General features: G+C 38.6%; 1 protein-coding gene across 1 annotated transcript in view; it reads left to right on the plus strand.

Moving 5' to 3' along the window:
- SECISBP2L (SECIS binding protein 2 like) overlaps positions 1–13,552 on the plus strand; it is a 28,502-nt gene extending 14,950 nt beyond the window's left edge. The window contains exons 10-18 of the mRNA XM_086471322.1: positions 863–1,030; positions 1,196–1,337; positions 2,987–3,156; positions 4,379–4,511; positions 5,479–5,641; positions 6,285–6,505; positions 7,174–7,328; positions 7,836–8,055; positions 8,995–13,552. Of these exons, the coding sequence (XP_086327448.1) occupies positions 863–1,030; positions 1,196–1,337; positions 2,987–3,156; positions 4,379–4,511; positions 5,479–5,641; positions 6,285–6,505; positions 7,174–7,328; positions 7,836–8,055; positions 8,995–9,668 (2,046 nt within the window). The 3' untranslated portion in view covers positions 9,669–13,552. The remainder of the gene's footprint in view (positions 1–862; positions 1,031–1,195; positions 1,338–2,986; positions 3,157–4,378; positions 4,512–5,478; positions 5,642–6,284; positions 6,506–7,173; positions 7,329–7,835; positions 8,056–8,994) is intronic.
- Positions 13,553–16,204: the final 2,652 nt, after the last annotated feature.

The raw sequence follows: 16,204 nt of genomic DNA on the forward strand, positions 1-16,204 counted from the left end.
CTAAAGAAATGCCAATTAAAATAAGTGTTGCAGAGAACCCATCTTAAAGACTGCTGGATTGTTGTCTGCTAATGAGATTGTTAACAAGTGAAATGGTAAGATACATGTGATAGGCACTTAGAATCATAGAATATCCCAAGGGACACAGAAGAATCATGGAGTCCAACTCCCAGCTTCTCCATCTCACTGATGGTTGCTCATGAATTCTGTACTTTTTGAAGTCACATGCTAAATTTTGGGGGAACAGCAGATGCAACAGGATTTTTGAGATGAAAAATAGTTTTTAAGATTATCGAACTTTCTTTGTGTTAATACGTAAACTATATCCTGGTTATTCTCTCTGACTCAAAGGGCTTGCATTCAGACTGATGCTTTGATGCAGACTTTTCTTAGAATAGTAAAATCTGCAAATATGTACTAATGGCATCAATTTTTCAAAATAACTACCGTTTGTGTAGTTTGTTCTGAAACAAAAATAAACTTTCTTTGTTGGAAAGATGCTCTTATAATACATGATCTACTTCTGTTGCGAAACCAACTACTTAATCTATTGGCCTGCTTCCCAGGATAGTAAAGTCCTACGTGAAGTCCGCAGGGGGGAAAGAACCACTCCCTTATTTAGCAATTAGACTGGAAAATCTTCTGAAGGCATAACTGGAGATAAATATAATAGTTTTTCCATACAAAAAAATACATGAGTTTCTAGTTTTGATTTACTGTGTCATCTAGCTGTACTTAATAGTTGGGATGTCATACTGCTGACCAAAGCAATGGTTCATGTGGTTTCTGGAGTGCTGTGTTTCCGGTCTTGAGAGAAGGGTCTTTAATTGTGGGGTTTTTTATGTTTTATTTTAAATCCTAGTTGGATGACTTACCAGAGAATTCTCCAATCAATATAGTCCAAACTCCAATTCCCATTACAACCTCTGTACCAAAGCGTGCAAAAAGCCAGAAGAAGAAGGCCTTGGCAGCAGCACTTGCAACAGCTCAAGAGTATTCGGAGATAAGCATGGAACAGAAAAAACTTCAAGTGTGTAGTGTGTGCCCTCCCCCGACACCCCCCCAGTTGGTAAAGAGGAGTATCAGTTAGCTGTTGCTCCTCTTTGTCCTATAATAGCAAGAATCTCTTTGTAAAGAATGTTTTGCAGGCACTATTTTTCTTGGTATTAATCCTCATGTGGTGGTTGTGTTATAGGAGGCTTTATCAAAAGCGGCTGGGAAGAAGAGCAAGACCCCTGTTCAGTTAGATTTGGGTGACATGTTAGCAGCTCTAGAAAAGCAGCAGCAAGCGATGAAAGCTCGTCAGATCACTAACACCAGGCCCCTCTCGTACACAGGTATTTCTAATCTGCTTGACTATTGCTAAAATGCATTTTGTGGCAATATAGATGGGATCCATCTGAGAATCTTAAATGTGCTTTTTTTTCTGTCAAGTTTCAGTTTTTTAATATAAAGGTAATAAAAACCTGGGAAGGCTTTCTTAATGCATTTCTCAAAAGATTCACCAGTGCTATCTTCCTCTGAGCTGCAGTACACAACGGTGAAAGTCCATGTAGAACTGAGGACAGCCTTCTCCTAAAAGACCTGCTAATCAAAACTCAAGATTCATGTCTTGAGAGTAATTCAGTGCTGAAATAAATGTGTGAAAAGAACTGTATGAGGTCAAACCAAATATCTACCACAGATATTACAGAATTCTCTTTGAAAGCAGCTTGGAGAGGCTGTCTGTGACTATGGTAGAGAGAGATGCTTCTCCAGGATATTCTTCCCGCCTCGACTGATTATAGTTCAGGGCCTTCTGACCCAAGGCTTTCTCAAACCAAACTAGTTTCTTTAACTATCTATCATATGCTTTTATTGTCTATATAAGGTCCAATGGCAGTGAAGTCTAACCTTAACTACAGGCTGTGTGGACAAGCTTTTCCTTCTACTGTGTTTTTTGGGGGTGAGGGTCAGGAGGTTTTTTGTGCCCCACTCATAATTTTGTTGGCTTTCATAGCCTTTGTATTAGAGACTGAGCAGTCATTCCCTGCTCTTGTCCTATATGATTCTTAGAGGTCTGTCGTCTCTTTTTCTAGTCTGAAGAGTCCTGTATATTTGGGTATTGCGTTGTGAAAGCACATCTTTTCCAATAATCCATGTTGCTTTCTCTGTACCTTCTTGTAGTTCACTGTACCTTTTTGAAAGTAAGGAAGGTCAGACATGCACAGAATACTAAGTTATAGTTCATTGTGAATGTATGCAAGGACTTAATTACGCTTTTTTGTTCTCTATCTCTTTATCAACACATAATGTAAATTAGCTTTTTTAATGCTTGCTCCTGAATACAGAATTGACATTTTTGTAGTTATCTATTATAACCTGTGAATCTCATTCCTGAGCAGCAGTGTGTAGCCTAGAGTCCATTGTTCTGCACATAGTTACCATTTTCCTTCTTGTGTGTTGCTTCGTTTACCTGCTTTGAGTTTCAGCTGTGTTCAAACATTAATTCAAGTTGGCAAGATTACATCAAACAAAGCTCAGCAAAGAACAGTTGGCATTTCCTTTGGAGACCGCATTCATTTTATTCTTTCTTGCAGGAGATACACTTCACTACATGCTGCACTCTCATCTTTTTTGTCCTGTCAGCTAATCAAGTCTTTGACAACTAAAAATCAACGTTTGGATAAATATTTGTGACTTGCCTTGCTATTGTCGTCTTACTAGTAAAGCTACGTGTAGTCATTTGAGAGGGATCCCTTACCAGTATTAAAGTAATTCCTTTCCTGGAATCCATAGCTTCCTAAAACATGAGGCTAAGTTGAAGAAAGCTTAAAACCATCTGGAAGCAACAATATCTGATGATGTAATTTTCCTGTCATTATGAACTGCTTTTTTCCAAGGAAGGAAAATGTACTTTGAGAATTCATCAGTGGAAATTCTGAAAGCAGTGTTGAAATAAAGCTGACATGTCTTTTGGTGAAACTAATCTCTTTCTTGTATTTAGTTGGCAGTGCTGCTCCCTTTCATACCAAAGAATCTGCCAACAGAAAGTCCTTAGCAAAGGGACAGCCATCTATGGGTTGCCTTAATCCTTTGGATTCAACTGCCCCAAAAGTGAAAAGAGGAAAAGAGAGAGAGATTGCAAAACTGAAACGCCCTACAGCACTTAAAAAGGTAAACATGTCAACCCTGGAGTGTCTTGACCCACGCTTGAAATTCAAAAATAAAAACTGATATTTTCTCACTGGAGGGGTAGCGTCCATGCGCACAGGGTAAGGGAGTCATGAGCTTCAGCCTCTAGTTCCTGTTACACTGATGTCCTGTCCTTTGGATCTAGGCATGTAACAAAACTTCTATGCCCCCATAATTAGTTGAAGGTGATACAAATCTATCCCAATACAGACTGCAAGGGGTTTTTTTAACTATAAGCTGTAGAACATATGGGAAAACTTGCATAGTTTTTTCATGTTATTGAATCGTAGTTTGTAGTGCAATATAATATGCTAACCTTAACTATTCCTACTCTTTTTTTGAGACGGGTATAGAACTTGAAGTAGAACCGCTATCTTTGAGTAAACTTAGAAATAATTGGTTCTATGTATCTATATACATGCACACATAAAGTAGATATGTACACAGAAAATACAGTATGTGTGGAAATTGGAAGATAAAATACATAAAACTAGCCCTAAAAAAGAAAGCATGAAAGTCTTTTAGGAAAAAAAAATTGCAAAAGTCACTCGTACTTATGCACCACAACTCTTGTCAAGATCGCTTTATGATGTGGGCAGTTAAATCTGGTAAAGCTCTGTTGTTCGAAGGTTGGCTTTGGCTAAGCTGCTCTTTTTTTTTTTTTCTTCGTTTTTTGGGTTTTTTTTTTCCCCCAGCAGTCTTTTTTTCTGACTTATCCATGGTCTACATGAGTTAGAGACATTCACAGTGACCTGTTTGGAAAAGTCTTCTAAACTCTTTGTCAATGCCTTTTCTGTTGTTGTTTTCCTAGTAATACCAATATATCATATGACTACTTACCTTTGCATTCCCTTTTTTTTGTAGAAAGGATTCTATCTGTTGGGGTACTTCACAAAGATGACTGGTATTCTTGCATAAGGTGGTGGTGTTGCATAAGGAGTTGTTAATGAGCAAGTGTTATGTATCAGACGCTGTGAAAGTACTTAAACTGTTGAAAGGACTATTTATGTAGAAGTATGAGTATTGAGTATGCCATCTGTAAAATGCTGGAATGAAATACTGTGTGTGATCAAAGAGGGAACTGAAATGATTTCAGGGCTTTCTATCCTGGCATGAGTAGGAAGGTTCAAAACTTAGTTAACTTTGTGTTATGTTTGGTCAAATGGATCTATAATCAGATGCTGATAGCTGTTCTTGTTCCTAGATTATTTTGAAAGAGAGAGAAGAGAAGAAAGGCCGATTATCAGCTGACCATAGCCTTTTGGGATCTGACGAACAGAAAGAGGTTCATATAAACTTGACTGCTGATCAGTCTCAGGAGCTGGCCTCTCAAGAAGGTTGATCTCTCTCTAGTCCCCCTTCCCTCTCCCTGCAATTATACTTGTCTTAGTATTTTGTCTCTTTTTATGCAAACAATTTATTGATGTTGTCTTTTAAGTTTTTTTTGACAACTTCTAAAATGTCTTGTCTGTCCCTCAGTTGTGGAAGGCTCAGGCAGCATGGGTTCTAAGTACGTAATCTCCATACGGCCTTTTAATTTAGTTCTCTTAAGTGGATGTTCCCAACACATGTCAGAGTTGATAGCATTTTTGATAAGCAGACAAACTGTGACCTGTTGCCAACCATGCCATGTTGTTCACAATGCTTTTTAATGATAAGGGTACCGAAAATTTTCCAGATACGGAAGTTGCAAACTGTAAATAGGGTTTTCCAGTTTGAATGCTTTTGTCAGTCAGCTGCAATGTCTGGACTGTCGATTTGCAGCCACAGCTCTGAGCAACTGGGAAACTCCAAAGAATTTTCAATGTCCTTGATGTGTTTGGGGGGTTGGGGTGGGGAGGAGGTGTTTATCGAGATTCCAGATGTACTGCTTCAGAACTTTCCTTCCGAGTGACCTGGCTGACTTCACCTGACTGGAGATGAGTGTGAAAATCTTAAATATTCTAGGAATAAGTTGGTGAAGTATTTTTTATTTTTATATATATATGAATATTAAAAAATTATTGGAAGAAGTTGTACCACTTAGGCAGTTTTTCCCTTCTGTTCTATCCATTTCCCAAACTAAGCTTTGGATATTTTTTAATGAATATTGAAATATTGCTTATTTACACAAGCCACGTTGAGTGGTGGGTATGTGCTTGTTTTGTTTTTCCCCCTTCTCAACTACCCCTCCAGGGAAGAATGGTGTTTGTTTTCAGAATGTAATTTGGAAAAAGCGAGGGAGTGATACATAAGAAGCGTCATGCTGTTTCCTCTGTGTGAAAGTATCTTTGCATTTTATAATGTTTCAAAATTGTCTTTCAGAAACTGGACTAAGTATGCCTAGTGATACTTCCCTTTCGCCAGCAAGTCAGAATTCTCCGTACTGCATGACCCCAGTGTCACAAGGTTCACCTGCTAGTTCTGGAATAGGTAGTCCAATGGCATCTTCTGCAATAACCAAAATTCACAGCAAGAGATTCAGAGAGTAAGAGTTTTGGATTTTTAATACAAATTCGAGGCTTGCACTTCAGTCACCCTCTTCTTTTAAGCATGGATAGGTTTAGTAAACTTAGGAGCGGCTTAACGAACGTAAGCTACCCTTTCATCTGTAGAAGTTTCTGCAGTACTTTCCTTTTTTTGGCCATAGATGGATTGATATCTGTGTGTATAGATACACGAATGTGTCTGTGTATATCTGTATGTACACACATGCACTTCAGTCTTTCTTTGGTTGCTGCAACAAAGAAGTTAGGTGGAAGTCTCTAAAACATTTTTTTAAAGGAGGGCTACACACGCTTTGGAGGGGAAAGGAATTACTGCTTTTTTTATTAATGTATCTTTATAGAGTACCAAATTTAAGGAAAATAATACTTGCTTGTGGCACCTGTTGGAGTATTTCTTTGTATTTTTTAATGTTCCTTTTGACTAACTTCTTGAGGTAAGGGGTGTTACTAGAAATATAAATGTTTTCAGGATGTATTTTCAACTTACAGTATACAATCTGACTTCTAAATCCTTTTCATAACTTTAACTTCTGAGGAAGTAAAGCTGCTTTTTTTGTAAAAGAAAAAGCTAAGTGAAATAGTGTTGGTTATGTGCTATGCTAATATTTGATTTTTTTTTGACAGATACTGTAACCAAGTTCTAAGTAAAGAAATAGATGAGTGTGTGACTCTATTATTGCAAGAGCTGGTCAGCTTCCAGGAACGGATTTATCAAAAGGATCCCATGAGAGCTAAAGCGCGGAGAAGACTTGTTATGGGGTTGCGTGAGGTTACTAAGCATATGAAGCTAAACAAGATCAAGTGTGTAATCATATCTCCCAACTGCGAAAAAATCCAGTCAAAAGGTATAAGTTATAAAACAAGAGGTGCACTTGACTGTTTACAGTTTTCTTGTGCTGATTAAAAGTGCTGAGTAGCAAGGTTAGAAGCATTTTTTTAGTTACTGTGCATGACGTAATACTTCCAGAATCAATTGTCTAATTGCCCCTCGACATTCATTCTTTTCTACTCCATTCTGGAAGAAACTCATTCATGGGGGTGAAAAGCTTAAGGAAAAATAGATATTATAACATATACAATAGACTTCAATCTTTATTCCATTCAGTCTTTGATACACCTGGAGTCCTGAGCTCTGGGTGCTTTTAAGGAGGGTTCCTTCAGAAGAATGTGAATTGGTTAGTTAGCCAGCAACACATTTTGCCACAACCAGAAATGTAAGCAGATACGGTACAAATAGATATCCTGAGATAGGAGAAAAGCAAAGCTTTCCTCAAGAAGAGAGCTGTGGAAAAACTCTGATTTGTGTGCAGGACTAAGAATAGTGTGTCACCTTGATCTATATTCACTTGCTATACTTGCAACGTGTAGCTGCTTGTCCTGTAGGGCCTAGTAGCTGGCGATGGTGTGTATTGAAGTTTTACTGACTAATTGCAGTTAAAATGGGATAAATAGTTTTTTATCGTGCCATGCTATGACTCTGACTAGGTATCTATTTAAAATTGCTTTCTTCAAGGTGGACTAGATGAGGCTCTGTATAACGTAATAGCCATGGCACGGGAACAAGAAATTCCTTTTGTCTTTGCTCTTGGCCGTAAAGCTCTTGGCCGTTGCGTGAACAAGCTGGTTCCTGTTAGTGTAGTGGGTATCTTCAACTACTCGGGTGCTGAGGTGAGTAATCCCATTCACATAAATGGCTGGAGTAAACAATTACTGTTCCTTGTAGTTAAGAGTTGATTTGGCATGGAGAGCACACCCTACTAAGAGCCTTTGATAACGGCCCTGACCTGGTCTGTATTAGGGTGTGTTTTTCTTTGAAATTCAGTATTACAGAACTGAGAGGCTATGTTGAAACACTTTGGTCGCATCATCTCTGTAGCTTTCAAATAGGCTTAAATGCCACCTGAAATTCTCTGGAAAGCTTAAGATTGTAAGAAAAACAGTGTCTTTAAGTACATCTTTTTAAAGTACATACATCTCCTCAAAGCTGCATAAATATGGAGTGGTGGTTTTATTCTTACTTAATACAGAGAAGAACTTATCTTTAGTTGAAGTAAAGGTATTTGGTGATAATAAGCTTAAGGCTCACTATGTGGTATACCTTTGACTGAAAGGAGTAATTTAAAGTGAAAGCTATTGGTAAGAACTGCTGATTATAAAAACTGCCTTTATACTTAGGACCTATTTAATAAGCTGGTATCACTGACTGAAGAGGCCAGAAAAGCATACAGAGATATGGTTGCTGCAATGGAACAGGAACAGGCAGAAGAAGCCTTGAAGAATGTCAAGAAGGCACCCCATCATATGGGTCATTCTCGTAACCCCTCTGCAGCAAGCGCAATCTCATTCTGTAGTGTTATTTCTGAACCCATATCTGAAGTGAATGAGAAAGAATATGGTAAGTGTGTTAAAACTTACTTTTGTAACTAGAAGCTGGAATCTTCCGAATGTTGGTTATTGTGAAATGTAGCTAAAAATACAGTCTTTCTTCATAATTTACAGTACTCTGCAGCTTTCAGGGATAAGAGAAAATTGGTTAGTCTTCAGGTAGTTTTGTAAATAACTTTTTTCCCCCAACTATATACAAAAATTAGAATTTTAATTTCTAATCCTCCAAAGTCTTGCAGTTACCTAACTTGTATCAGTGGAGGTGCTTTCTCCAGTTTTACTGAACTGGTATAGAACTGGTACCAAACAGAATTGATTACCTGATTGCGGAAGAACTAATGGCAGAGGGTAGGAACTAAGTTATTAAGGTCTCTGAAGATAGGACATGTAGCTTAAATTTTGAAACTCAAGATGGCAATGAATGATTCTACTGTAAGCAAAAGCAAATTTATTTATCTGGTTGCTGAAGCCCAGATGACAGAGGGGATAAAAGGGAGAATGCATGTTTGAAGTCAAAAGACTTATTTTTTTTTTTTTTAGTCTTACAGTGAATTAAAAAGAATAATATCTTGGTTTTAGTTAACTCTTTTGTGGTGTCTCAAACTTATTTGTTTGATGTTTTTTGCTTGCTTTTAGTTTCTACTTGGGACTAACCTCTTTGACTACACTCAGTATTAATTTGCTGCTTTCACAGTTTACACAGGAAACGAAGTGCACAAACTTTCAGCTTTGTAGTGTCTGCTTTAGGATACTGTAAAAACCCAGTTATTCACAGCTCTCTCACTTTCCCTTCTTCCCCCTTTTTCTGATTGAGATTTTTCTAGTAAGCATAGAATAATATTAAAATGATCTTCTACTGTTATTTAAACAATTCTGGGATGTTCCAGACAAATATTTTTATATAGAAAGAATTAATGTTTCCTACTTAAACTTCTTTTGAAACTTGCAGAAACAAACTGGAGAAATATGGTGGAAACATCTGATGGGTTAGAAACCTCTGAAAATGAGAGAGAGTCCACATGCAAGACTGCAGTACCAGAAAAAGCCGGTAATGGTCAAATTGAAAAAGCTATTCTTAATAAACAACCACCTCTGGCTACAACTGGCGCTACCTCAGCAACGAATCATGGAAAATCCACACCAGGTGACAAAGATGAGGTGAAACCAGATGACAATCTGGAATGGGCCTCGCAGCAGAGTACAGAAACAGGATCACTGGATGGCAGCTGCCGAGATCTTTTGAATTCGTCCATGACCAGTACCACCAGTACCCTTGTACCAGGAATGCTAGAAGAAGAGGAGGAGGAAGAGGAAGATGATGATGAGGATTATGCCCATGAACCAATCTCTGTAGAGGTTCAGCTTAATAGTAGAATCGAATCTTGGGTTTCAGAGACCCAGAGAACTATGGAGACTCTTCAGCTTGGGAAGACCCTTAGTGGTGCCGAAGAAGACAATGCAGAACAAAGTGAGGAGGAAGAAATAGAGACGTCTGAGCAGGCTGATCCAGTCACTGATGGTGAGGAATGGACAAATGATAAGCACGCAAGTAACACTCAACATAAACCCACAATCTGCAGTTCTTTGAATAAAGAACACGCAGATTCCATCTATATGCCGTAAAAATAAGCAGGAACTCAGGAACTTTTTAGAAATTATATTAAAACTAACTGTTGTAAAGGTTGCAGCCATTATTTCGTATGCTTCATCTCAACATTTTGCACTGTTAAACATTTAATGTGTATTTAATTCACAACATTATTTTTGTAGCTGTCTGTTAACTTGTTTGAGTTAAAAACTAGTTTAGCTTTTAATCAGTATCTATTTCCCAGAATAGAAACCGTGTGGAAAATGTGTCAGTAAATATTCATTTGATCTTTTGTAGAAAAAAAAAACAAACCAAACCATCTTGTAACTGACCAGTTCTAAGCAAAATTCTTCTAAGATGTGACTGTTTAGCTCATTTTCAGACAAATAACCTACATTAAGACTGACAAATTATCAACACTTTACATTGGTGTTATGGTGTTACGCCAGGCACATCAGTGTATTTGGCTGTGATTTTCTAGTTCTGTCAAGAAATAAAAGTAAAAGTTTGGTTCTCCTTAAAGAACAGCTAGAAACCTCCATTTGCAGTCTTTATGAAAAGTAAAGAGTAGAGAAATCTATGTGTGATTCTTATGCTAAGATAGATGCAGCTTTTTACTTGGTCTCAGTGAATGCATCTTTAAAAAGCTGCTGATAGTTGAGTTGGTTACAATAAGCTATAACGACTTTGATTCCAGAAGAACTTTAAACCAGAAGGATACAATTGGGGTGTTTTACAAGGTGGAAATACTGCATAAGAAACAAGAAAGAAAACAAACATTCCCCATGCTCTCCACAGTTGTCTGCCAAACCACACTGAATCATTAACCATAATCCCTATCCAGGGCTTTCAGTAAGCTGATGACTTCCTCTTTCTCCTGTCACTTACCTCAGGAATGCTGTAATCTACATAACATTGCAAAAAGCAAGAATAATCCTTTAACAGCAAGTGTGAACGATGTGGTGGCTCAGTGTATCTACATGTTCATCTGCATGCCTTGATCCTGGCCACCCTTGTGATGAGTTCAAAATGTATCTTAACAATTCTTACTCAGTGTGACTTTTTTGTCTGTTCTTACAGTGGTAGCAGCTTTAGGAGCTGACCTCTAGAGCAGAAAAGAAAGTAGTTATGTCAGGAGAGGAGGAAGTGCCCTGTAGTATGGGGAGGTATTTCAGTAGTTCAGAGGCAAAAGAAACAAAAATATTCCCTCTGAAACATACATGTTGCTAGAGAATTGTTCCATGTTTTGTCCTGAATATTGAATTGAAATCTATCAACTGATGATGAATTCATTTCAGATTGAAGATGGAGTATATGTCTAAACCTTGCATGTAAGGAGTCTGTTTTCCATCTTTTGTCTTATATAGGCAAGGGATGTACTGAAACTGCCAGCAGCAGCAGGAGCTTCACTACAAGAGTAGCCAAAGAGTAATTCACACGAATAACACTTTATAGCAAACGTATGTTTCTTCTAATTCCACTTCATTTTTCCTGATCACTTGTATCCAAATGCATAAAAATCCTCTGGGTAGGCTGAAAAACACAAGAAATGGATAGCTTAGGTATTTAGTCCACACTTACTAATATGGGACCAATGCTTATAGTACTAGTGATGCTGGCATTTAAGTTGCACTGGGAAAATAAGACTCCGGGTTTAGAAATCATCTACCCCTGGGTTTTTTGGATGCTAATGAGAATAATAGAAACTGTGTGTATTATGTAAATAATGCTTTGGTAGGCATAGGCATAGCAAGTGCTATGTAGATAAGCAGTATAGAGAGCTGCTAGGACAACGTGGCTGTTCTGTCATGTTCTTAGTTCCTTAATGTAATCTTCCTAGGTGTTAGAACAGGCATTTTATAGGAAAACAAAGACTAAGGAATGATGCCTCCTGAATGTTAAACCTTTTACTGTATGTATGGCAGATTTCTACTGTCTGTATGTTTTGAAAGAGTTTTTGCTTTAGGAAATGATAGGTGTTTGAACTGCTGACAAGCAAAACTTGCCCTTGGATGTGTAAGCACATGTCTCGATGCCAGCTGAGATCAGTGTATACACTGAGGGCAAAACTCCCCCGGAACATCAAAAAACAAAGGTGTTTGTAATTTTTTCTCCTGCTTTTTTGGTGCCAGTGATTCAAATAACTTTTGATCTTGAAGTATTAACATCAAAGGCGCATCTTTTTATATGTCTTTTCTGAACTTGGACTGTCGTTTTAAAGTTTTCTGACATTTATATCAAAGAAGTCTTGTAATACTCAGCCCACTATTTAACTGCAATTTTGCTACAGGTTTAATAGAGTTCTTGAAGGTGATATAGCACTTCTAATATCTCTCAATTTGCCAGCAAATAAGGAACTAGTCTCTTTTTAAAATGTGGCAGATCACCCTTAGAGGAGCAAACTGAAACTGAGTAGAGGAAACTGGTTTTAGTGCTTCCATTTTGATAAGCTGGGAATGAGCAATAACTGTGAGAATGAAACTGCAATTCTGTTGGGAGTGTTTAGAGAATTAGGGAAAAGTTCCTTGCCACTTGAAGCACTTGAGGAGAGTATCTCACTGTGGTAATCCTGATTGTTATCACCAGAATTTGAAAAGAAAGCATACAAATGTTTTACAATACCATGATTTTTTTTAAAACCTAGCTGAATTTCTATTTCGGTATAAAAGTATGCAGTTTATTATACAGGTTGTTACTGTCCCCAAGAAAAGATGTTTCTGTAGTTATAGGTGTATAGATATTTTTGTTGTGAAAATGATTATTCAGAAAACAAATCTACTTTTCTTAAGACATTCTTTATAGAAATTACACCACTTAATTTATCTGGTAAAATCAAAAATAATGTAGCTGTGGTAGGGGTAGGGATCTTTTAAAACTGGTAGAGGTGGCTATGTATACAACCTATTTATATAAATACTTTAAGTATCTCTGTCAAATTAATAGTAAAACGTGGATTACAAATATGTAAAAGGGAAAAAACTCTGAAGAACTTTTGTCCTTAGTTGGACCAAGTAACAATGTCTGAGTAAGGTTAAGGACCTGATCCTGCTAACACACGCTTAAGAGCATTAGTTCCACTGGCTTAAATCGGTGGCCTGTTTATCTGCTTAAGTTGTGTGCAGGTAGCTGTAGGATTGGAGCTAAACAGTGACAGAGGGTATTGACCTGTGTTTTACAAATCCATTATAGAAAATGTTCAGTAATGCACTTGTTGGTGGTGTTCTGGTAAAGATAAGGGGTGTCTTTATGCTCATTTGGGTGGGTGGGAGCTTACACAATGTAATTCTGTCCAGTTCTTTAACACAAGCTTAAATTTTAATGATGTTACTTTAAATACGTATGTAAAAAAGTATTATTGTTTGAAAAGCTGCTGTTTGCTGAATCTGTCATTAAGTATTTCCTGTGAAGTTGTGCCAACTAATGAAACTATTGATTTCAGTGTTAGACATTTAAAAATTAGACATGACTATTTGTCAACGAAACAAAAACCAGCAGAAGCAAGCCATAGAAACAAGTACTGTGGGTTTTCTGCCCACCGGGCCACACACAAGGAGATGTGAGAACGTCTAACCCGAAACTTCCCCATCAATGAATGGTAACGGTGAAAGTAGAAACCCAGTTGGCACAGCCCACCACCTAAATGTTCATGAATAGTTCATATATTTTACTTTTAAATAGATTCTAATAAGGAAAGCTGTTTAATCTTTAATGTCTTAAAATTTGTAGTAATATCTAGGTTAAAGCAGTAGAAAAATCATTATGAAATACAATATGAAGGGTTTTGTTGCATTTCTTTTTTGCTGTATGAAGGATAATTGTTCTGTCTACCGTACTTTTTGGAGTAATAACAGCTTTTTTGCACTATGTAAATACTAGTGGGGATTCTTCCATAACTAATAAAAATGATTGTAGAAATTTATGGTTTTATTAGTGCTATGTTTGTTCACAACTACTTTATCCTGAATTTGTTTGCAAATGCTGCCCTGGCCCCACAGATGGAGGAGGTCTGTGTTACACTGTACTTGGCCACAGGGTGGAGAAGCCATGTGGTGGCTCATCTCCTCTGACTGGTGCTACCCTGGGCCCCAGCTCCAGGGTGACAGCCAGCACGGGGAGCTGAGCCCCTCCAGGCACCTCGACTGAATGGTCACTGGCAAGAGGCTGAAGAGAGAAATTGGATTAGCTGAGGATTTTTCACATTATGGAGTACAGGTCCTTGTTGTCATGAACCATCTCAGTGATGAGCAGGAAAATATTAGATAGAAAAACCTGCTATTCTTCAGAGACTGCGGGACTGAACTAGATCCAGAATATTAAGTTGGAAATAACATTTTACTTAAGTGAGAATAACCACAGGCACCTCCGAAAACTAGGATTTCTTGCCTGCTACTAATGTACGAGAATTTAAGTTGACCTGCCTTTATTGTTATACTGGTGCATGAAGTCACCTTTGGAAAATAACATGAAGTTCTCGGCACGTTGTCCCCTGTTCTCCAGTGACTCACTGGTAACTGCTCATGCTTCCGTGGCTCTGCTAACAGTGTCATTAACTGGTTTTGCAACTCCCACGTGTGAGAATATTTGTAGCAATTCAAAAAGGATACAGCTTCATCCTGTAATTTTGAATTTTCTATTTATGTGCCTTAACTTCATGTTTCAGTTCTGCTATTGCAGTTGTCTTCTGTTGAAAGTGCTTCTGTTACAAACCTTACTTTGTAGGTGCTATCACTTGCTGTCAAAAGTACTCCTCGCATCTGGGTTTTGCCCGTGTCTTCTCAACCTGGTGAGTTTTGGAAAGTACAAAAAAGTAGGTGGCACAGTGTGACTTGTGCTATGGAAATGACAGGAAAATTAATTACACCAGAGCCTGAATTTTCTTTTCTCTCTCCATTTCTTCACCACTTAAAAAACACTTAACCATTTTGTAGTGCCCATGAGGGAAGTTCCTTGCCTCTGTGAAATGGTGCTTTGTATTGCTGCAAACACAGAACAACTGCCACGAGAAAACAATTGCTCCTGCCTTTGCTGCACTTTAGTTCCTGTAAGCAGCACTAGCCCTACCTGCACTCCGAAAGCACCCTGAGCTCTTGGGTACCAGGTTTATACTGACAGGGCTGGAACCTTACAAATCTGCATGTCTGTAGTGTGCAGAAAGATGCCAGTCAGTCAAATTGCACCATTTATGCAATGAACATGGCTTTTTGCATTTGCTTTTGGATTTTTAGGATCACTGTGTATAAAAGTTAGGGATTTTTTAAAATAGATTTATTCTTTTGTCCAGTAGTACTTTCAAAAAAAAAAAACAACCCACATCAAACCCCAGAGGAGATGATGCAGCTGAAGACTGTTTACCTTTTGGGGTCTTTCATGAGTTAGCAAACAGTACAAAACACAGGGAAACGTAAGCTGCAATGTACTTTTTGGCAACAGCTACAGGCCCCTGGTAGGCTTGTAGCTGCTGGATTTCAGTTTTCCACTGGCACTCGGTGAGTGCTCTCTGGCGAGGCGGATGTGTGTGGGTGTCCATCTGGCTGCTATCTAAACCCCCAGCGCTCTCTCACGTTGTTCTCCAAGGATAGTACTTCCATGAGTAAAGAGGAATTCAGTAATCGTGTAACACTGATAACAGACTTGCTCTTACAGAAAGGGAACGGGGAGCAGGGGCGGGGAGTGAAGCACGTGTCCTGCAGTTATCAGCGTGGCAGCTCTGTCCGTGCTCAGCTTCCCCTGGGGACTGCAGAGGCTGCGGCAGCACCACACGCGCAGGCAGCGGTGCCGCCTGTATTTATAGGGAACGTTAATGTGTGTCCACATGGAAAACATCTTTGTGCTCCTAGTATAGTAGGTTACTCCTTTCTTGCAGAGTCACAAAGCAAAAATAAATATCATCGCTCTGAACTTCTGGAGGTTTTATACAGTTTCCAAAACCAAATTGCAGTAGAAGTCCTCCTGTTGGGTAGATCTTTCAGGAAAATAAACCCTGAACAGAAGCTACTTAGAGCATCAAACTCTTCATAATGCATTTCCTGCAAGGGAAGTGTGCGTTTTCAGATGGATTCTGCCCCTGAGAGTATTGTTTTAAACTCTTGGGGATTCACCAGCAGCAGTTGAGAAGGTAAGTGCCCCTTCTGCCATTGACTGTCTTGAGGAATAGGTGAGCAGTGGAGAGGTGAGGACATTTGACAAAAAGCTGTGGGTAGCAAGAACTGGAAGAAGCTCTTGCAAAACCTTTGTGGAGGAATGTTGATTGTAGAGGAAGAGAGCAAATTAACAAAAACAAAGCAATCGGAAATTCCCTGATGTCAAGGTTTCCTTTCTGATTTACTACAGCCAAGTTAAAGGCAACCATCTAAAGATGGAAGCGGGAGATGTTGAGTGAGGGTAAATCCTTCCGTGTTCCCATGGATCTCTTCTGCACAGCTAAGGAGATGCTGGGAGAAGTTCAGCTGTGTTGTGGGATTTTCAAATATGTGCTAGCAGATTGCAGCTTGAAGTTAAATTGCAGGAAAGGATGTTCCCTGCCTGCTACCATGTGGACACCAAGCCCTTTGATGCCACTACAGCATGACTG

This window comes from Leptosomus discolor, chromosome 11 (genome assembly GCF_034619465.1).
Source record: "Leptosomus discolor isolate bLepDis1 chromosome 11, bLepDis1.hap2, whole genome shotgun sequence".
NCBI lineage: Eukaryota > Metazoa > Chordata > Aves > Leptosomiformes > Leptosomidae > Leptosomus > Leptosomus discolor.